Here is a 23,969-nt window from a genome sequence, read left to right on the forward strand (position 1 = left end):
CTGGGACACTGAAATGATCGTCGCCAATAGCTTACAAAAAAGGTTTCCACTCATTGACGGCGCTTCAATGGCGGTTGTGTAAAGTGTAAAGTAAAAAATCACAACTGCAGTGGGTGATTGTAACAGAGGTTTAACAGAGGAAGTGCTAAACTCGCTTTTCCAATGTGTCACTTTCTGTTTCTACTCACCGTGTGATGCAATCGCTGGACCATACAGCCAATAGGCCCATAGCTCATATCTTGGGTACGTAAGCCTACATATTTATTCATAACAACTTTTTTGACGACGATCCTTGATACCGGTACTTTTCCATAGAATACATGGCCTACCTACTTAAGAAATATAATTACAAATGACCAAAACCCCAACATTGTGTGATTTTCGTCACATTTCCTTCTAATGTTAATAGATATACTAATCATTGTTTAGATAATGCGTAATCTATTAAATGACAAAAAGTTGTTTGGGTAAGGTTGTTTTTTTTTCAAACTGACACCGATAAGTTTACGCTATAACTTTTTACGAGAAAATCCAAAAGCAAGAGATCAATAACCTCGGGACTAGATATTAATGTATTTAATTGGTCGGATGTACTATAGTTCTTAGGTAGGTTCTTACGTAGGTACTGGTTCTTTTCCTTAGAACCGTTGGTAGCTGCTAGAATCATTTTTACGTAGGTACCAACACATCACTGTAGTTTACAAATTAGTTATCGTTGGTGTTGCACCTTATTTATTAGAGCCGTCCGTATTCAATTTAAGTGATGTCTTAACTCTGTATAAGTTTTGCTTTTTCTGTCTGGATTCCAAATCTTAGCTTACCCGGTATGCTAAGAAAATGATAACCTATTTGAGTAAAACATTTGTTGGGCAAACCATCATGAATTGTTTACGCCTTTATATTGTTTGTGTATCAATAGTTCGTGGCCTTTTTTGGATTGTTGTGTGTATGTCTGTTGGTAACGCATTAATGTCCTTATTTCTCAGTGTTTCACAGAATGGACAAGAGCACCTTTGATACTGAAAATGTCAACCGGAATAAAGTGTTAAATGGTGAGGTTGAGGTAGTACTTTAAATACGTTTAAGTTAACCGATGTGGAAAGTAACTTTCAATTATAGGCCTACTTTAGGGCTACGCTTCATGGATCTGTAAAACATTTTTTAGTTTAATCATTGGACATATGGACCATAACGATCCGGGTGACATTTAATTGCGAAGCATTTATTTTGGCTTGAACTGTCAGATACTGTATTTGCGAAGGTTTATATATAATAGTTTTGCCAGCATATCTGCAAATATGCAGAACTGCTGTTCTTAATCTTAATATAAGAAGGTTTCAACTGACTACTATAAGATCCCCGTGCGTAGAACGGGCACACAGCTAGTTTTATATAAAAACTCATTAATTGAATAACAAGTGTTCTCAATCATGAATGCCTTTAAATTTTTATTGAATTTCTTTATGTTAGTCTCACTTTTCAAACTTTCGGGCAATCTATTTAAGAATTTGGCACCCTAATATGTGGTCTTTTTTTTTAATTCTAATCTATGTATTTCTAATTTCAAATCATTTTTGTGTCTAGTGTTATAAGTATGATTATGGCCAAGAAAACTAGTATTAGTCATGTTTTGTTTCACATACATAACACATTCATATATATATAAATCAAACACCGACAAAATTCCCAGTTCCCTAAACCTATCCTGTACATGAGCCTTGTACTTCAAACCTAGCATGATTCTTATACATTTCTTTTGGAGTTTCAATATCTTTTTGAAGTTTTTGTGAGTTGTTGCTCCGTATACACAAATGTTATATGCCAAATGTGAATGGACCAAGCTAAAATATATTACTTTTAAAGTGGCTAAATCACAGAATTTAGATAATCTTCTAAGGACATAAATTCCTGAATTTATATACAGGGTTTGGAATGATGTGGTATTTAGTTTCTTTACCTTAATAACTCATATAAGCCTTATATGTCAATTTCTACCATTTCTGCCTGTCCATCCGCATCAAGGACTATTTTTTTGTTTCCGTTTCAAAGAAAAACAAGACCAATGACTACTACATTACAATTGTTTTACATATTCTCAAACCTTTATGTCACTCAGAAAGACTCATGATCTAAGTACAAAAAGTTTTACTAAAAAGTATAAAAAATATTGATTTAAGAGAAGGCAGTATATTCTATGATACAGTTTTGTAGAGTTAGCACATTACCTGGTACTTGACACAGGCGGGGGTGCTGCCACAGGGAATTTGACCTCTGACCTCTGTACTGTGGGGGCAGCGGGGGCCGCCACCATGTGCTCCACTTCACTGCGGAACTCCACAGGCTTAGGCGGGGGCCTAGTAAACAAAATAATGTACTCAGGTCTTATTACATGGAAAACTGGAAACAATCTATGTTATCTTAACCAATAGGCCTGCTTTAAAAACACAAGTTCACAGAAATATTTTTTTAAGAATTGTCAAACATAGAGTTTATTTATATTTTTTTGTACTCACATTGTCAATTTGATTTCAGCTCTTGACGTTCGTCTTCTAGGCAATGTTGCTGCCTTTCCGTCTCCACCGATTCCTTCGGTTATTGCATTGCCAATAACCTAGACAAATTTTAAATAGACATAGAATATTTCCTCCACTGATCCTAATTAAGTTTAAATAAGTTGTCAGGAGGAACTATATACCTTTGACATCATCACAGCTCCAACATGTAATAAAAATTAACTAAAGAAAAGTCAAAGTAATTGTCTTAACATAAAATCTGTTGAATTTCAGAGGATAAGCACTTGTTCCTTTCTTAAATCACATTTTCAATCTATTCATATTGAATTTGTTACTTAAACAAATATAAAGAATCTCACCTGAACAGCATTCTTCACCTTCTTCCTTGTGTCGTCCTCCACCTTAACTCCTTTATCAGTCTTTGTTTCTTCTTTCTTCACTTCAACAACTTTCTCCGGACTTGCTTTCTTTTCAGCCTTTCTCTCCTCACTCTCTGCCTTTTCCTTTTCATCCTCCATCTTCGACAGTTTCTCCACGTTCTCAACCAGTTTGTTGAGCGCCACGGTAGAAGCGAGAGAGAACTTAGTATCGTCCACTGGTGGAGGAGAGATGCTAGACTCACCCGATAAACTTTTTCTGGAAGCCGAACCTCTGACAAAATTCGTTGTTGATGAAGCCAATGAGGATCTCCTCTCGTATGCTTTCTTATAATCGCTAACTTTCACCCCTGGCAACACCACTTTCTTGGGTTGTGGCTTCGGTTGTGCTTCAGCTGTGCCGATTTTGTTGAACTTCTCAGCGGTTTCAAATATTTTTGACTTTCTCCTCTCCATTGGTTTAGAAGGTTTTTCTTCCTCCGCAGGTTTCTCCTTTTCCTCAGTTTTCTCCAGGATGACTGTAGCGCTAGGCTTAACTCCTGCAGGAGGAGCAGGAGACGGAGGTTTAGCAGGTTCTGCAGTGAGAGGAGTCGGTGTGGTCAGTTCTTCACTGAGTGATTTGACCTCCTCAATCACAACTTCATCTGAAGGCACAGGTGATTTGGGTTTAGGTGCTTCATCAACAGGAGTCACAGGCGCTAGGATCGTCTCACTGGACTTAGCCAACTCTTCGTCAACCTCTGCGATCTTCGGTTGCAGCATTTCTTCTTTGGGTTCCTCGACGACTTGAGCTTCTTCCCTGCTTTTTCTCGATTTCACTGATTTTCTCTTCGGTTTCTCAGAGACAGAGTCTGGTTCGGGTGTTGAATCATCTCTTCTGCTTCGACTGCTTGATCTTTCTCTTCTACTTCTCGAGCGTTCTTTTCTCTTTACACTTCCACCTTCTTCTTTTCTTTTACTTCTGCTTTCAGTGTCACCTGAAATACACAAAGAATAGAGATAAGAGCAGACACGAGTTTATAAATGTACATGTCTAATAACCAGTGTGTGTAAATGGTTACGATTATCTTTGTTGATTTTAAAAAATATTTAAACTTGTGTTAATACTGTTTTGTTTTCATTAACATAACGAGATTGAATAATTAAAAAAAGAGATTTGAAAAAAGGAGAGGTGTTTTACTGAACATTGCATATTGCACAAACTCAGGTATTCTATTGCCTACAAGGCATCTTGGTTGAATGGTTGTCTGCCAGGTAAACGTCACAAAATAATAACCAATTCATACAATACCTCCGTTCTGTTTCACAAAAACAATCACGAGTTCAGTTTGGGTTTAGTAATCATTGTGCGACAACAAGACAATCTAACCGTATTCTTAGTGTACTTACGTCGGGTCTGTGTAGGGGCCTCGGAGAGGAAGTCAGGTTGTGCCGTAGCCAGGCTGCTGAGCGACTGAGACCTCAATGGTCTGTCTCCTCCCTCAGCGTTGGGTGGCTGTAACAACAACAACACTTAATTAGGCTGTGGAGTTTCCGAACACAAGCATTTTAGCAAATTCAGAAACAAAAGGTAAAAATAGAGACGGATTAAAACAGTCTGGTGTTTACGGGAGGTCCTTCACAGATTGTATGACAAGAGGCGCTACTAAAACACACACAAGAGGCGATAGGTCAAATTGAACATATCTAGGTTCTGCCTAACTGACAATGTTTCCTACTAAGAATTGGAAGCTCCTTAATAAACAGCTTGAAAACTTGAGAAGTCTAGAAGTGGAGCAGTTTGAGGGTTCCACAAGAGAGCAGCTCGCTTACTACTTTGAGGAACTCACAGAGAACAGTATTAACTATGTCACACATAAACTTACAACCCCTCAAGCAACTATTAACATGTAAACTCGATAGTGAGTTTGCCCAAAAAATAAATACTGAACCTTTGTTTTGTTTTAAATTTAAGTTGTTTTGTGTGAGTGAAAAACATATTTTATAAATTTGAAGCAGTTAATTGAGTTTGCCTTGAATTCAAATTTAGGATGATTCACGTTATTTACAAAACACCCCTGTAATCAGAGAAAAAATGTTAAGGCATGATCTACTTTTGTGAAATTATTTTGACAATTTCAAATGCCAGAACTACGCTTCAATAATGTTTTCTTACATTCACTGGCCGTTTTACAGTATTACAATCTACCGTCATTGGTGATACATTGAAACTGATCACTTTGCCGTACCTGATCAGCCAATAGCAGCTTGTCGTCATTGCCGCTGGGAGCCAAACACAGGAGTAGGTCAAGCCTTACTGGCGTCTGATTGGCCAACTCCTCCGCCACATCCATGCAAGCTTCAGATTGGTTCTCGTCTATCCACCAATGAGAACAGATGGCCACAATGTCTGCTCTCCGAGCTGGGTTTACGTTGAGCATGTCTCGAATCAACGGTGATGCAGCTGAAAATATGTTTTGTTTAATATTTGAGGTTGAAGATGTTGTTACATGTTTTGAGCACAAGTGTTTTAAGAGTTGTTGTTAGCATCGGTTTACCTGAATGGTATAAAAAACTTCTAGCACAAGAAACACAAATATACACACAAAAAGACATAAAAATTACAATATTTGACTCTCATTGACAACATTTTTACCCAAGGAGAGTTTGATTTTTAGAAAGAGAGAATTTTTATGGTATTTGTTTAAATGGTATGCTTAGGATGATGTCAATCTCAATAATCCATGGTAGGCTTTAGTCAACAGAATAAGGTATATAAAAAATTATAGAATTCCATAATAAACTGCATCTAAATTGTTAATATAATTCTTCTGTCTCTTACTACATCATAAAATACTTCCTAGTTTAAATATAGACTTAAATGTTATGATTTTTTTAAATTTCGAGTTGTTATTGCAGGGGGAACACTTTTTATCAGAAGCAGAAAAAAAGGTTTTTACAATTATAAATTATATCAGTGAGTCACTTAACAGTCATACAAGATTTATTTTACAATCACTCTTCACCGATTATTTCACATCCATCAAAATTAAATCCGGAATTTAGTGAATTTGTTTTAAATACTGGATTTAACATTTTACCTTAGCAGACTTAAATAAAACTTAAGAATATAACTTGAGACACTCACGTGATGGTTTCTTAGGCTCAAAATAGTCGCCCTGTGAGATCTGACGGACGAGTCGTTTGAAGTTTGATCCGTCAAAAGGCATTGCTCCGTAGACTAGAGTGTACAACAATACACCCAGTGACCTGTATCAAACATCATGTATTTATATATGCAATGGTTATCTTCGAACATTGGGATATTTGCAGTAAATATAATATTGGTTTCAAAATGTGGAGCAGGACAAGTTGTATTCTACGAATGTAGTACTTTTAGTATAAGCTTTCTCAATAACTGTTCAGTCAATTTCATGTTAGAGGGAAATAGCTGTTTTGGTTATTTCAAGGAAAATCCAAGTGGCCGGTTAAGGATTTTTTTGGAAGGGAACGATTTTAGTTTCCTTAACCGTAAAAATATATTCAACTCCTCTGAACTAGTTCTAGGCTAGAACGAACATCAGTGGTATATTTTGTGATCGTATTATTGTGTATTCACAAGCCCCTCGACTCTTGTTTTGCTAGGTGCCGTAGCTAAACAATTTTACAAAAACACTCTTCATATTTGACGAAAAAAACTGGTACAGTAAACCTTCGATAGTTTGACACTCGATAGTTCAACACTCCTTGTAGTTCGACACGGGCTGAGTTATTTTGTCAAGTGATATTTAAAGGTTACTATTGTGATGTAATTAATTTGTCATCTATTGTTGACTTGAGACTTAACTAATGATCAGTGAATTTTTTAAGCTTTTTAGTATTTAATAAATTTGGGTTATTTCTATATAACACTTGTGTTCTTACTTTCCTGTAAATTAAACTCCATTTACTCCCTATAGTTCGACATTTCGATAGTTCGACATCCCTTAAGTCCACAAACTGTCGAACTATCGAGGTTCTACTGTATAAAAATACATCAAAAATCTCTAGTGACCAATCACAACAAAGTTCAAGAAACACTTTACTCGTCTACACTAACCAGCAATCTACTTCAGGCCCGTGATACGGAGTTCCTTTAACGATCTCTGGAGAAGCGTACAAAGGACTTCCGCAGAATGTGCTGAGAAGTCTGGTGTCTTCAAATACATTCGACAACCCAAAGTCAGCAATCTGTGGGACAGTTAGTTGTTCCATCAATAATTGCTAACTATTGAGTAAATCATTCAAAACCTCAAAAACCTTTCCATTTCTTAAACTATTAACTGTGGGTACCAAAAAGAGCAGTTTATATTTCTACTGTTCAAGTGCAGTGGTAGAAAATTATGGCTATGGTAGATGTGCACCGTTATAAAAAAAAAAAAAAAAACGGTAAAATTATGACTATAGCATACCGTAAATTTAAAAAACCAAATTTTCTCAAACCGTGTCCTCCCGCATTGCAAAAGCAGAGCATGAGTATAACTGCAATAAGCATTTCATATTTTATACGCCAACCCCGTACGAAGGACGGGTACTCTGCTGGTAAATTTATAAAATTCAATTGAATGCAATTTTTCATTGAGACAAAATTGTAATAGTAAAATAAATTTTATTTTACATTTGGATTTTGATAGTTCTGATTTTAGGCTACAGAATACTGCCATATATATTTTTACCCTTCAATTTAGCTCAAAAGAAACATATTCAAACTAGAGATAATCTATTTATGGTTAGGAATTAATACATGGACAGAATATAAGTAGGCCTACTACAGATGTATATCTATTTAAACATTCTGTTTTTAAAATAAACTTACTATGGCTTGTACATATGCAATCCATTTTTTATAAGGTGTAGTAATATGGGAGGACTAGAAAACAATGACTCAATAATTGGATCAGCTGTTTGTATTGTAATTTTTTAACCATATGTTCAGATTGTGCATATTGATTACCTTCTATGAGATTTTAAAAATGAACATTAAATACAAATTACATATGATCAGGATTATTATTGATTGGTTTTACTTTCTTTTTTTTTTGTTATCACAGTATCAGTAAAAGACATTAAAAACTTACTTTTGCATTTCCATTTTCATCAAGGAGTATGTTTTCTAACTTCAGGTCCCGATGGCAGATTTTGTGCTGAAACAAAATGCAATAATTATTATTGAGAAAGGGTTCAAATATCTAAAGAATTTTACCATCCCATGAAGTGGGTTATCCAAGATTGTTTGTTTTGGAGATGTATATCTAAGGAATTGGATTTCCCAAGGATTAAGATAACTGAAGGAGTTGGATTACCAGAAATTTGTATACACAGTGTGGTCAAATACACTGAAAAATAGTAAACCTACAAAAATAGACATAAAAAATTGACAAAATATAAAAATAGGCATCTAAAATACTACTAGGCTATACAGCTTAAGTGCGTCTAAACATACTTCACGTTACCTTGTGGCAATAGTATACAGCCGTAGATATCTGTCTGAATATTCTCCTCGCCTCCTCCTCAGACAACACCTTCCTCTCACTGAGAAAATCGTATAACTCTCCTCCAGCCGCGTACTCCATCACCAACACCATCTTCTCTCGGTTCTCAAACACTACATGATCAGAACACTTTAGTGTCTTGTTACATAGTTCAAGTTTATAAACTGTACAAAAGATAAAATATCTAGTTGCCAAAGGAACGCTCAGTGATTTGAATAGTGACCGATTTTTGTCATTTTGAATCCTTAAAACGTTAGGTTGATGTCAGAAAGTGTTGTTCGTAATCATGTTTGTCTATGTTCGTTGACAATGATGTTCGACACCTTTAGTGCTTCGAAACTGTTTGCCATTCAGACAACCCAGGACTACTTTGGCAACTAGTTATTCAACCTCTGTATAATATGTTAAGTAATCCAGAAGCAGGTAACATCTAAAAACTATGTTAAACGTTTTGTTCATAGTTACACTACACTACACTTTTGGCAGAAATAAAATTAAAATTCTATGAAGTTAACGTTAGGTCTCAGCAAATTTCTACACAAAAATGAATTAGTGAAGATGTGAAGAACTACAGTAGACCCCCTCTTAACCGACCCTAATGGGACCGGACCTAGGTCGGATATCTTAAAAGGTCGGATAAAACGGGCAATCCCTAAAATCATAACATAATGAAGTGCTATTCATTTGGAATTATATAATCATTATTTTGAAGTCATACTTGCATTATTTATAAAATAAACTACTCTTATCTCCTTTTTCATATTGATAGAAAAGTAACAAATAAACACAAAACACAGTTAAGTCAAATAGGCCTACTTTCAGTGGAATATATTATTATAATACTAGGCAAGAGTCAATAAAATTCCTATTTTAATAACTTTAATACTGTAATGTATTAATTGATGCTTTCCAAATACATCGTAATATAGTACAGAACCTTTTGTCGACATTAAAGATACAAGCGACCATTTTGTTACAAAACAGGACGTTTATTTATAGCCTCTCACTGGAGGCTCCAGGCACAAAAACTATCTTGACCTTGGAGTTGTTAACCCCCTTTCCCTGCCTTCCTTACAAGTTGCGTTGTTTGTTTACTCCGGCGATAAGATAATCAGTTCTCAAAATCGTAACGCACTTTATGATGTTATAAATTTGCCGCACAGATAACAAATCAGATCAGATGTGCTCGAGCTACGAACGATGATGACAAACTGACAATAGGCTATGCTATATTCTTTGTGCTCAACACAAAATAGCTTATTGTTAGTCATATCCTGTGGAGATAAGCGTATGGTTCAGTTCTCACTGCCCAGCGTGGGAGCGGAAATGCCGAGATTCCTAGAAAGCGGCGGTTAAACCGAGCTGCTCTCAAATCAAGGTCGGTTAAAACAAACTGTATTATTTTACGATCGAGGGCGGATAATCCGATTATCGGTTAATACGAGGTCGGTTAAGAGGGGGTCTACTGTAAAATTAAGCATGGGGGGATTGGCCACCAAATCCTTCAATAGTTATCGATTATACCAATTGTTATGCAAATGTAACAAAATCTTTTAAATCTGACCCTGCATGATGTGTTTCCATGCTACATTAAAAAAAACCTGCAGTCTTTGGCCAATTCATTTTTATACATATTAAAAAATCATGAGTGCAACGTACCTTCGTATATGTGTATGATGTTCGGATGTTGCACTGAACTCATTATCTGAATTTCGCGTCGTATCCTGATCAAATCTGCTTCCGTTTCTATCTTGCATTTCTTTATTGTCTTTATGGCTACCTGCAATGAACACGTTAAATACATTTGGGATTTAAAGCAATTTTTTATGTTCAGTGTATGCTAAAAAGAGCAATGTGTTAACAATTCATATGATTTATAACCCTTTAAGTAGTATGAGAGTCCAAACTTATATTTTTTCAAATTACATTTTTTTAAATTTATATATGAGGGTAAACTTTGAGAAAAACTTTGTCCACTTCTCTAAACTACTTTTTAGGGTGAATAAAATTTGTTTTCCTACAGTTACGTAACAATGTACATGTTCTCTCACTGATTTGAGAAAGCAAAGTGGCCAATTCGCTCATCAGTGAGACAATGTTAACATTGTCTCACTCTAATTACTTTGTCTCACTCCAGATTTTCAACGTGAAGGCACGAAATAGTGAGCGCGTAACATGCAGGCAACTTCGTATGCGCACTAAATACGTTGGCAGCACTGGCTGTAAATCAGCTGGTCAGCTGTTGTACTGTTGTATTTGTCACTTCACATTAAATGTTATATTAAAAGTTCACTTCTGTGTAAAAATAGGTTATGTTTCTTCACCAATTTATTTGTTTGATGGTAACTGTAGGAAAAGTATAATGTGCAACTCGAGTTCAAAGTACAATTGCCTCACTCGAGAAACCATTCCTCACTCGCCTACGGCTCGTGAGTAAGGATTTCTCTCGAGTGAGTCAATTGCTCACTTTTCTCACTAGTTGCACAAATAACTATTCCTAATTTGTTTTTTCTTTCAGTGTTTTGAAATACAGTAGCCAAATTAACAATTTTAACTACGGTACCACTCTAATACAAGATAAAATCAATCGATGTTGATTACAGAAAGTGAACAATAAAACTTATACATACCTCTTGACCTGTCTCCTTGTTTATCCCTAGTTGTACTTTCCCATACGTTCCCTGTCCCAGCTTCTTGACTAGGTCAAATCTGTGAACAAATTATGTAAAAATCAAACTTACAAGGTTATAGCATCATCAGGTGTCACGGAAATAATAATTAACTCTTCAAACCAAGACATTGATGAAATAAACACATTTATAGTGGGATTTATCTGGTAAGTCCACACCTGTATTCTTGCCACAGCTTGTGTGAAGAGTATAAATCAGAAAAATTAAAAGAAACAAAATAATGACACGGTTTTAAGATTTATAGGAGGTTGGAGGGCAAAAGTTTTATTTTTACAGGAATACAGTGTGCACAGCAGTCACGGAAATTCAGTTACCAACTTTTTGTATCTGGTATGTGTCACCATTTTTAACAGAGCTTTTTTTCTATTACTTTTGAAAAAGTCGTTAGCAATGAATCAGATTTGAGGCAAGCACTACAACTGTTCCACTTTGCTGCCTAGATTAGCCACAGTAAACCTCTAAGTATATACGCGGATGTCAAATTATCTAGGTTCCAATTATTTTGAGTACGTTTACCTCTATAATAATCAAGCAATTATGTCACTATCAAGTCAAACCTACAATTCTTTTACTCTTGCAGGAAAACGTCAGATATAAGTAAACCCCAAATTGACTAACTTGTGTTTTTGTTTCAATTAAGTTGTTCAATTCAAAGTGTGGCTTTTTAATGTTCAAGCTTTTAACAAGTTTGTCAAGTAAAATTTGTGTACCGTACTGGTTTCTTGGAGTTTGAACCATCCAAGTTCCACTAGATTTGTTCTAACATTCAGTAGGCCAACTACACTTAAACACATTTTGAGTCAACTGATAGAATATTCATCACATGACAGAAGAGAGGCACAGTAGTAAATGTCAGTTCAAACCCAGGTGAAGTGAAAACTTGTTGGCACAACTCTTGTGTTTACGGACTTAAAATATCCTCACATAAATAATACTTATTGCCACCTCATGTCCACACTATTTACTTTCAACAAAGAGAGACAAGACATTTTGCAACAATTATTCGGGTCATATTCTAAAAAGAAAATAATTATGTGTATACAGTATATAATATTAAATGAAGATGTGACAAGATAATCCGGTACTTTCCTGTTAAAGGGAACATTCATTATTATCGATGATTTTTTTCGATACATCGATATTTTTGTTTTCCTTTACGATGCATTACAAATCGACAGCTGATCTTAAGGCTAAAATATAGTCTATTATATGGATTAAGAAATGAAATTCTTCTAAGCTAACCTAACATAACCAACCAAACTTGCTGTACCATTTAAAAATTCCGTTTGATAATAAAGGTGAGTGGAGAATATTAAACGGAGTTTTTAAATGTTACAGCAAGTTTGGTTGGTTTTGTTAGGTTAGTTTAGAACAGTTTCATTTCAATATTATTTTTAAATTATTGTTTGTTGATTCTGAACAATATTTATATAGGCTATCGTAGTTGTCAGCTGATATGTTTCAATTTGTTAATATTGATATATCGAGAAAAAATCATCGATAATAATGAATGTTCCCTTTAACAGGAAAGTACCGAAAATCCCTGCTTTTCCAGTATTTCCTTTTTCAAAAGTAGGCTATGATGCGGTAAATGATGCTTGGAAACTGTTTATTAGAAGTGATAAACAAACAAGAAACATCTGTTGCCGTATGGATACACCTCAATTGTTTGGTTGTAACTATGACGAGTGTCAATGACAAGTAGTTGGAAATTGAAAGCTGTAATCTTATATATTAAAACGTGACATGGTTTTTTTATTTCGCGATTCTGAATCAACCACTTGAGGGATTTTCATGATTTTTGTGTTTACAGAAAGATAATTTTGAGAACTAGGGAATGTCGAAGCCATAATTTTAGTTTAGGGTTTCAGTTTTTTATAAATTGAGTTTTAATTTTAAAAATGTCTAGCAGCCAATGCTAACATTCTAGACAAGATTTTGGTATAATACCATTTGCTCAACGTAACAGCTGTAAACATCAGCGTTTGTGACCCAAATTAAGCATTTGGATAAAAACTTAATTAAACACGTTGGGTTGACGTATTCATACTATGTGTAATGCTATAATACGTTCATTTATTTGGCAAGAGCATGAGTGATTATTTAAATATAGCCTACATAATACTAGATGTTCTAATTTATGTTTTATGACAGTCTTTAAAATCTTAGGTTTGTTTTAGTGCAATATAATTTGTATGAACTAACAGCTGGATGGATATAAAAATATTCTATAGGACTATGAGGTTTTTTTATTTATTCTATGATTTTGCCATTGATTATGGAAAATAAGTAAGATTAATAGAGACGAGTAGACAACAGAGATAAGTAAGAACATTGCTGTATACAAATCGAGGCTCTGCTCGAAAGAAAAGGAAATATATCACCCAAAGGAAATATAACCGATATTCTGGAAATCTTGGTAAAATTTCCAGCAATTTGACACTCTAATCATAACATTTTATCAAAAATTAAAGCAAGGATGAGCGTTTAAAAACGGGATGATTTGAAGTTTTTTTTGTAATTCTTAATAAAAAACACCGAAACACAACATTTTTGTTACCTCGGCCTCGCCTTAATTCTGGATCAATTTTTATGATTAAAGTGTCAAATTACTGGAAATTTTTCAAGATTTCCAGAATATCGGTTACATTTCCTTTCGGCGGATAGGATTCACCCCATTTCGCATACTAATTTAGGTACATGTATTTCTTATGGAAGGAGTATTTTAATAAGATATTAATTAAATAAGTAATAACTCATAATCTGTTTAACCAAAATGAACACATTATATACTTTTCTTTAAGAAAATTTAATCTTCTTCAATGTTATAATTTAGTATAGTAGGTATACAAAAAGTTTATAGTTTTCGAGATACAACCAAAAACCCAAAATGCGTACCTTTACCCCCCCCCCCTCTTTTCCCCCTCAACCCCCTGGCTCACCACCTAGGTGTCAGGTCTTTTGGTATGTTAACACCCTAAGCCCCCTGAACAAGTTTCTGAAGGAATCGCTTAGTTACCTGCTCATACACTCTACACCCACTTTTGGATATCAATTATCAATTATCAATTAGTTAAGATGGGGACGCCACTATGTGCGTATTTTAACCCAAATATGAGTGAAGGATGAGTGTAGGATGAGTAGCGCGATCTTGTAGTCTTGATAATTCATTGACTGGACTAGCCTATAGTTGCAACAAAAATTTACTGACTTAAAGAAATACAGTGGAGTCCCGATAATCCGAACTTCGGTAATCCGAAAGTCCGCTTAATCCGAAACAAACATTTTTTTGATAATTTTTTTTTATTAAATTTTTAACACAGTTAGCTGTAGGCCCTACCTCTTCAAAGTATTCTGTAGTGACCGGGCAAGATAGAATTGTTTTTTAAAGAGTATTTTAGTAAATATTTCGCCATTAATTAAATTAATATTTTCATTTTCGTCCCAGGTTACAATCCCACCAAATCACCAATGGATTTAATTTAAGTGATAATGCTGCAGTCCCTAGGTCTAGCCTAAAGTAATGTGGAAAACAATCGCGGGCTCATGCCTAGCGTCCTAAAGACAACATTTTTTTTATAAAAAATTAAAATATTTTTAATAGGTAATAAAAAAAATGTTTAATCCAAAATATTTGGTAATCCGAAATGGGTCCGGTCCCAACCACTTCAGACAATCTGGGGACTCTGTATTTACTATGTGAATTTGGGTTGGCGTAAATATTACAATGGAAAAAAGCGAGAATGCCTGGACAATTCTATATACTAAATACCCCCGCCGCAGCAAACCTGCAGACTAAGCGAATTTCCATTTCCCTAAATGGATTTACACTAAAATGTCTCCTTAAAAATATCACATTTATTCCCTATTTAAATAGAATCAGTTTAAAACATACTTAGGTTTGCTGCAACAGGGAGGGTAAAAGTGTTTTTTTATGTAAAATGTTAATAGTTAGTAAGAAATAAAAACATTTTCCAAATTTGGGCAAAATATGTTTATAAACAAGCAAACTACAACAGTTTACTTATTCTCCATAAGAATAACATGGGAATTTTAAATTTACAATTTTTTGGAATTTTCTCCGTAACCATTAGGCGCATTATAACGCTTCAATATACTAAATTATTTGTTTTTTTAAGCTCTACAAAATAGTTTCGAAAGAAATTGCAAAATTTTATGTTTTTTGGGTCAAAAATGGGAAAAACCCATTTTTACCCCATAAAAGCCCCCATAAACCCCCGTTCCCATGGTCCGATCATGCTGGTTCGCGAACTCGTTTGAATAAACGTAGGTTTACACGTTTGTACCAAATTTCATCAAAATCGGATCATTTTTGCTCGAGTTATCGCGCTAACGGACACATATATATATATATATATAAATTAATAAATAATATGTAAAATAACATGAGTACCCTTTTTTTATATTCTTTTTTATTTAATAAATCACAACATGTTTCGTCTCTAAGGACATTTTCAAGTGTGTTAACCTAATTTCAAACAAAAATATTATGTTATGAATAAATACAGCTGTTAATTTTGTTAGTACCTATGTGAATGAATGTTTAGTTGTTGGTTTTTCTAACACTTATAATTTTGTTAAATATAGGATTAGTGGTTTGTGTGTGTACTATATTTAAAATGTTGTTTCTGTCTTCTTTGTAGTGTTTATATATGTGAAAATTTTCTTTTATGTTCATTTTGGTTCCTTTGTTAATAATGTCTAGTATGGTAATGTTTTCGTTATAATTTTTGTATGTATGGTCTGTAGAAATATAAATATATATATATATGAATTTGAACGGATGGTGTTTTTGACCTCTAGGGACCTCAAAACGAAAAAAAAAATCGGTCCCGGGTCCAGGTCTTACCGTGAGTACTACGGTAATAGCTTATTCCCTATATGGGAAATTCGCTAAAAGAAATCTGAATTAACACTGTGCTGAATTTCTTGAGTAATCATTGAAAGAGCCAATTTGCAGGTAATCTTATACCTTTTATAGTATTTAGGATTATTAAGCCTATTGTAATTATTTTCTAAAAAAAACAACCCCTTAAACTATATTTATAAGGATATAGTGACATAGTCAAAGCCAATAGAATCAATACTTCCAGAAATTTAAAAACATACTTATTCTCAATTAAATACAAATTTGTACAATGCTTAGGAACTCTTAAAATAAAGAGGTAAACGTCAAGAAGTGAATATATTTCTCTGGTTAACAGAGACATTGTAATTATAGCATTTAGAGAGAATGGTTATAAAAATATTATAAAAAAAATCTAAATAAATTCAGATTAAAAAGCACAATATTAAGTCTGAGGTATAATTACTTGTTAACGTATCTAAAATTAGGAAGATTTTTTTGCTAAATGAAACTAAGGATACATAAGTGAGACATTTATAACTTTTCATTAATCTGACGTATTTAAACCACGCCAATTCAATCTATCTAAGAGTGCGTTGTGGTTTCCCAGACTGCTATTAGTGGTTGTACAGTTGTGTTAAATGACTTGTGACACGACTATGAGAATGGTAATTACCGAAATTAATAGCCTTGAAAGTCATGTAGAACATGTCAAATGTACGGTATCTGCTTAATATCCATCACAGCTTTCCATACTAAGTGGATGTCCTATGTATTGATGATATTATGTAAAAAACTAAGCAGGAAATCACTTGTTAAATTGAATGGTATCTTCACTTCAAGGATGAAGGTTGAGGATATAGTCTGATTATGAACTATCAATAAATGTTTATATTGTCTATCTATCCAATTTGCAGGGACTTAAATTATTCTTGATTTTCAGTGAAAAGTATATTTTAGTAGGCCTAATTTAGTTCCCTAAACACTGACGTTAGGATCTAGGTGACACATTAACTACATTAACATTAGGGTAACTGATTAACTACAAAAACTACTGAAAAGTACACGACCCCCTCCATAACAATAAGACATCTGCCTAATAATCTTTAATGCAGTGGGGTTGGGTGTATTAGTATCTTAAAGTGGTTAGCATCTTGTACTTTGGATATGTTTGTTTTTCAACATTTCAAAAGCAACTTAAGGGTTTTAGACCCATTTCACTCAAAAAGATTTGTAATTCAAAATGCCATTGGTGACCTACCTCTGTTTGAGTTTCCGTTTATGGTTGTGCAGCCGGACGCCCCCCGTACTCTCCAGGCCGCCCATGATGTTGTTGATGGATGACTCCGGCACCACCATCTTGCCTGCTTATCTGTCTCAGTCCCTGTAAAAATGAGCGATTGAAAGTATTGTTCGTCTGTTCTGGTGAGTCGGTGGATCAGTTCCTGTAAACATAAGCGGATGAAAGATTCGTTCATGTGTTTTGGTTCGAGTGGGTGGCTCAGTTCCTGCAACATAAGCGGCTGAAAGATTCGTTCATGTGTTTTGGTTCGAGTGGGTGGCTCAGTTCCTGCAAACATAAGCGGATGAAAGATTCATTCATGTGTTTTGGTTCGAGTGGGTGGCTCAGTTCCTGTAAATATAAGCAGCTGAAAGATTCGTTCATGTGTCTTGGTTTGAGTGGGTGGCTCAGTTCCTGCAAACATAAGCGGATGAAAGATTCGTTCATGTGTTTTGGTTCGAGTGGGTGGCTCAGTTCCTGCAAACATAAGCGGCTGAAAGATTCGTTCATGTGTTTTTTGGTTTGAGTGGGTGGCTCAGTTCCTGTAAATATAAGCAGCTGAAAGATTTGTTCATGTGTTTTGGTTCGAGTGGGTGGCTCAGTTCCTGCAAACATAAGCGGATGAAAGATTCATTCATGTGTTTTGGTTCGAGTGGGTGGCTCAGTTCCTGTAAATATAAGCAGCTGAAAGATTCGTTCATGTGTCTTGGTTTGAGTGGGTGGCTCAGTTCCTGCAAACATAAGCGGATGAAAGATTCGTTCATGTGTTTTGGTTCGAGTGGGTGGCTCAGTTCCTGCAAACATAAGCGGATGAAAGATTCGTTCATGTGTTTTGGTTCGAGTGGGTGGCTCAGTTCCTGCAAACATAAGCGGCTGAAAGGATTGTTCATGTGTTTTAGTTCGAGTGGGTGGCTCAGTTCCTGCAAACATACGCGGCTGAAAGGATTGTTCATGTGTTTTGGTTCGAGTGGGTGGCTCAGTTCCTGCAAACATAAGAGGCTGAAAGGATTGTTCATGTGTTTTGGTTCGAGTGGGTGGCTCAGTTCCTGCAAACATAAGCGGCTGAAAGGATTGTTCATGTGTTTTGGTTCGAGTGGGTAGCTCAGTTCCTGCAAAAACATAAGAGGCTGAAAGGATTGTTCATGTGTTTTGGTTCGAGTGGGTAGCTCAGTTCCTGCAAACATAAGAGGCTGAAAGGATTGTCCATGTGTTTTGGTGAGTCGGCTCGTTAACTTTTCATCCCCTAAAATAGTGTTATGACTAGGCCTACTTTCTAGAGAAAACTAACTGACGTACCATAATTTGTCTACATATATTATCGTTTAGCTGTTCAACTGGTCTATTTTAATTAATTACCTAACTTAATAATTTTACTGTATCAAATGCTAGTGTTCATAAGCCTGTGAGTTGCCCATAAAGAAAAATCTGTCACAGTTATAGCAGGGTGGTTAAGTCCTCGCCTAACAATCTCAAGTTCTTGAAAAAGTTGGTAGCCTAACTTACTACCTATTAACTAAGCGTTAAGTCGGTAGCTATTCACCCATTCACTACCAGGTGTCTGGAGACTCTACATACAGAAGAGTGTGACGACAGGTGAAACTTTTAAATGGTTTGAGACTGAACCCAGTTTTTCCTTGATCATTAGGCTTTCAATTAATGGTTCCGCTAAATAAGCAGCTGGCCAGAAACAAATCTACACAAGGGATCTCACTCGTCACACTCTTGTCGCTCTTATTCATACTTAATTTTGAATAGGCTATTACACCATGCTGTCCATATTGTAAATGTTTTTTTTAAATGAAGCATACTATAGGTGAGCCAACATAAAAACTTCATGTAGAACTCAGGTAGCCAAAATACATTTACATTTTAAGGCCAAAGGAGACAACTCAGTAATCTAACATTTGTAGTTTATGTTTAGCTTAAAGTTATCTTAAGATAATTTTTTAATGTTCTATGACGTTGTCAATAGCAATATAATGTTGACACATGACAATAAAAGGGTTTCTGACTCTGAAATAACTTAGCCTATTCTTGATTTTCTGTAGCCTCTAAATTTCTAACAGCCTAATTTATCCATAATGCAAATTTCTTATCTTAGAATTAGTTAGGCCTAGTTATTTTTGTTCCAGATGTTTTTTGTAATTCCAAAATCTATCAAAAATGTCCATTTTTACCCCTACCGGTACTTTTTGATTTTATAGAGTGAAAATGATGATGAGGGAAAATAATGTTGATCATCTGAATATAGCTAGCTGACGTTAACGAGGCAAAGAAATCAGTTGAAATAAGTATCATCTAGACTTTTAGGTTCACCAACAAAGCTAAAATATTTAAGTTAAGTTTTAAGGTTTTTAAAAACAGTTTTTCCCATCCCATTGAGTTTTGTAAATAAGAACGTGGGATGTGATTTAAAAATACCCCCACACTTAGCCTACAAGATATTATCTTTTTAAATAAAGTGAAATTATGATACAGTAAATTATTTTTATAATGTTGGTTAGTCGATAAAAGATGCAAATTATACATTTATTTTATTACAATGCTTCAAAACAGGATAAACCCAGTTACATTGTAGCAGTAATATCCTAACAACAAAATCTTGATATGCCTATCTTTATAAGGAACCCACTTTTATGCCCGTATTTTTATTAGGGTGCTATATTAGGTCCAAAAACCTACCTATCTTGGTTTTTATTGTTATAGACAACTAAGTTAGGCTAGGCCTGTTGTGTCAGTTTCAAACTAAGTTTAGGCGTTGTAGTTTTTTGGGTAAAAACACCAAACCCTGATCTAATTTGAAGACAATAAGTTACGTTTAACTTATTTAACATTAAATCCGTTCTATTTATTTTCTGCAACACCGGTAACCTGAATAGCAGCTTATTTTTTAATTCTCATAGCAAGATAACCAATTTACAATGTGGATACCTACTTAGGTAATATCGAATTGCCAATTTGTAACCTACACTGATTAAAGCTCATTGCAATAGTAGCCTAACTTACTAAAAATAAAGACAAATCTTAAATTCTTACCAAGATGCAAAACGTCATTTAGAATTTAGAATTTATTTAATAGCCTACTTAGATTTCTATAGATTACTTTTGAGGATGGAAACTTGTATGTTAAGTTATTGACTTTGAAAGGAATATGTAATCTAAAGAATTATACTGGCAGTATCTTTATTAAAGGCATATTAAGTATTCCTTTTAATTGAGTCTAAATTGGCTTCTGGATTGTTTTACGAGTAGGCTAAGTTAGGCCTACTTCTTTAGGATTTACGTTTGAGATAGGCAAGTTACTGTACTCTATATATTACGCATTAGTTCCTACTTAAATTGATAACTTCTGTACGCCTATGTATTTTGTCTCATAACTTGGGCCTGACTTATTTATTTATGGTATAAACTTAGTGCTACAAGTTTTTACACAAAATGACAAAGCTATTTGATAGTTAAAATTCAAGAAATATATAATTTGTATTTAACACACATTTGTATAATCAGTGCTAGCTTGCCTGGTGAGACAAATTATTTTACAGATTTTCATTCTAACATTTATCGAGATAAGTTATGCTTATTTCAACTTTGCAGCTCAAACGCTTAGTGTGGTGTTAACGTTTCACTTAGGTTACAGTACCTACTCAAACCAATAATAGCCCAGACTAAATTACACTGCACCATTTTGTTTTGTCATGTTTAGGATGTTCACAGTGGGGTATTTGAAACTTCTTGTTCTTAAGACTTCAGAGAGAAGAGTATCAAATGTATGTAAACAAATATATTAAAACTAACCGTATTTCCAGGGAAATACGCAACATCAGTTATTTAAAATAACACTTACTTCCCGGCTAATAGTTTAATTTGCCACCCAATCCAATTAGACTAGTTAGTTAGGCCTGAGTTACCTACCTTGGTTTGAGTTAATCCTTATCTTCTTAATATCATATTAACTCTGACTTGTAGCATCACAAATTACACTAAACACACGGACACAGCATATACTTCGGAAATTGTCAAACATAATGAAAAACTAAGACAAAACAGTCAAGGCGACAAGTGAATTCCCTTGTCCCACACATACACACACACTCACGCTCGAGACATACTAGTTATTTTTAGCCTTAACTCAGCCAGAGACAGCTAGTTGAAAACTGTACACGCATTGACGCTAAAAAATAAAACGTCCAGCTTGTGTAACTCAAGATTAACACCATCTTACTGGAAACTGTAAAATGTTGATCGATGAATAATTCATATCTCAAAATGCTAATGGAGTACTTTTAGGTTATGTGTAGCATTGTTCACTGTTCACTCTCCAGCAATAGAACACACAATGAATCTATAAACCTAGACATAATTTAAAAAAATCTTATTGTTTACACAGCACATCCTTTGATTGTATTGTTTTTCAACATTTTTAGAATTTCTAAGTAGGTTTTATCTACTCCTCCCTAATTGTGTTGTGATGTTGTTAGGTTAAACAGGAAACATCGTCTGCTTCTGTGACTGTGAGCCACATCCATCTGCGCCTGGTTGCACACATGACGTCATTTTGAATTAGCACCAGGCTATCAAATTTGTTTACAGGCAGACTTTTAATACTATTTTATTAACTTACACTTAAGGGGTGGTATTACTATATAAATTATAGTTCTAACTTGTATGATTTTGTTCACAAAATGGTTGTTTCAAACATTAAATCCTACTCAAAAACGTGAATAGACACTGCGGACGCTGACTATGCAATTTGGATATTTGCCAGATGATGACTAATAACATCCACAATCATGACCTCATTGGCAATTGGCAATGGGCTTAGAACTCTACTTGGAAATTGTAGTTGTCATAAACTCCATTAACGGTAAAGTTCTATTCTGTGATCAATTAAGTACACATGGCATTATTTTAGCGCTTCAACATCGTTTACTATGGTGTTATACAGAAACGCTTTCCAGGTTGTTTTATAGAAACACACATAGTTGACTGCAGAAAAATTTCTATTCAACGATCAACGTTGTGTTCTGTTTTTGAATTCTTTAATTTGTTTTTCTCAAATTTAACATAAGCTATGCTTCCTTCTGATATCCATTTCATCCTAAATTTGTATTTTATAGTTCAAGCTAGAATTCAGTAATTTTCAAATCAGATTACAAAGGATTGAGTGGTGGTAAGATGAAATAACTTGACCAAAAAATTTGCTGAATAAGACTAGATAGCTGCAGACTCGTGCGACAGAGAGAAACATTGACCTCGCCGACTGCCCACGGAGCAAAGATTACGATATAAATACTCTGAATAACCCTGATGGGCTTTGGGTGTAGAAAAGCTATGCCGTCCTAGACCTCGGCATCACTTGAGCTGCAATTAATCCACGCTGCTCGCCTATCTCTCGAAAGTATCAGAATATAAGAAGCATCCAACTTGATGCCATATTAGTAAAAATAATTTTGTCATAAATAATAATCTTTATTTTCATTAGTGGTGGATTTTTTAGACAGCTATGTTGTTTAGACACAATTCTTCATGCAAAATAGCTAAACAAATCAAATGTTGATCCTCAAATACAAACAAGGAAAGCAAGCAACCAAAATTATTACACCTTGTAATATTCATCCTCAATCATTGAATAAAATCATATCCCTACTCTAGCATAATTTTTCGTCTACTGACAATATCAAAGGTTTAAATTTGTATTATTTTACGTTTTGTAGTCAACAATAATTTTAGGTTGCTAACTTAGTTGATGTAATAAGTGTAAAGTAAATTTGGTTGAAGAAATGGATTGTTGAGCTATTTTGAAATAGGGAAATTTGGAAGTTGCTTTGTACTTGTACTTGTAGGTTGAGTACCCTCTCAACCTACATACAAATCGATCATCACTCATCCAAAAGGTTTTCCCACTTTCCCAGGAACTTGAATTTAAATATACTGGTACCCAAAGCTATAGGGAGATTTTAAATCCTGAAACCCTTTATATTATAAAATCCCTTCAGATCTTCTGTGATTTAAATCTCCACAGTGTCATTCAATTATCATTCCAAAATAATATGAACATTCTTTTTCAGCAGGGGTAAATTTATGCAGTAAATATCAACACCCAACTATCCCAGTGTAGGAAGTATGGTTAAAGTTTATTTCACAGTTTAAAAATAGTTTGCTAGACTGTGAAGTAGGAAGCTAGTCATGAAAATAGTATCTAATTATAGAAGTGGTGGTGTGTCAGCCAAAGGTTTTATAGGCCAATTAATTGTGGGACGAGACATTTAACAGCCTATTACAGCATAGGAAAGTAATCTTCATCAATTTGTTGTGAATTTCCAAACAAAATCTATTCAGGTTTTATGCTACTCTAATTCAAATTTGAATTTCATTGGCACATATATGGATCTAAAACCAGTGCTCGATTTGCGGGGGAAAACGGCAGAACAGAGTTCCGGTACCTCTCATTTGGAAAGATAAAAATATTGGCATAAATAGGTACATATCACATTGTTACCGTACAGTTCCAGCACCTCATTTTTTACAAATCGAGCACTGTCTAAAACAGTACCTATCAGTTCATTTTTTCACACCCAAATTCACATGATCCAATAGGATGAATTTGGACCATAAGGTGACAATAGGTAATTCAGCCCTTTGATTTGTCACCACAACTCTAAAATGCAGCCTCTGAAAATACTTTAATCTTAACACAAAGCAGATTAAATGTTTCAGTTTAAAATAGAAG

General features: G+C 34.6%; 1 protein-coding gene across 2 annotated transcripts in view; it reads right to left on the reverse strand.

Moving 5' to 3' along the window:
* LOC128995434 (NUAK family SNF1-like kinase 1) overlaps positions 1-21,729 on the reverse strand; it is a 51,991-nt gene extending 30,262 nt beyond the window's left edge. Inside the window, exons 1-13 of one of the 2 annotated variants that reach the window (XM_054420452.1) lie at positions 21,152-21,729; positions 17,219-17,341; positions 11,031-11,109; positions 10,060-10,180; positions 8,362-8,513; positions 7,987-8,052; positions 6,969-7,099; positions 6,018-6,139; positions 5,119-5,333; positions 4,280-4,385; positions 2,873-3,867; positions 2,514-2,611; positions 2,226-2,354 (exon numbers count right to left, since the gene is read on the reverse strand). In XM_054420452.1, coding sequence (XP_054276427.1) covers positions 2,226-2,354; positions 2,514-2,611; positions 2,873-3,867; positions 4,280-4,385; positions 5,119-5,333; positions 6,018-6,139; positions 6,969-7,099; positions 7,987-8,052; positions 8,362-8,513; positions 10,060-10,180; positions 11,031-11,109; positions 17,219-17,316 — 2,312 coding nt within the window. In that variant the 5' untranslated portion in view covers positions 17,317-17,341; positions 21,152-21,729. The remainder of the gene's footprint in view (positions 1-2,225; positions 2,355-2,513; positions 2,612-2,872; positions 3,868-4,279; positions 4,386-5,118; positions 5,334-6,017; positions 6,140-6,968; positions 7,100-7,986; positions 8,053-8,361; positions 8,514-10,059; positions 10,181-11,030; positions 11,110-17,218; positions 17,342-21,151) is intronic. The other variant, XM_054420453.1, reaches the window with a different exon arrangement.
* Between the last annotated feature and the right edge of the window lie 2,240 nt (positions 21,730-23,969).

This window comes from Macrosteles quadrilineatus, unplaced genomic scaffold, assembly GCF_028750875.1.
Source record: "Macrosteles quadrilineatus isolate MER2022 unplaced genomic scaffold, UCM_ALF_1.0 Scaffold_5__1_contigs__length_97177068, whole genome shotgun sequence".
NCBI classification, from domain to species: Eukaryota; Metazoa; Arthropoda; class Insecta; order Hemiptera; family Cicadellidae; genus Macrosteles; species Macrosteles quadrilineatus.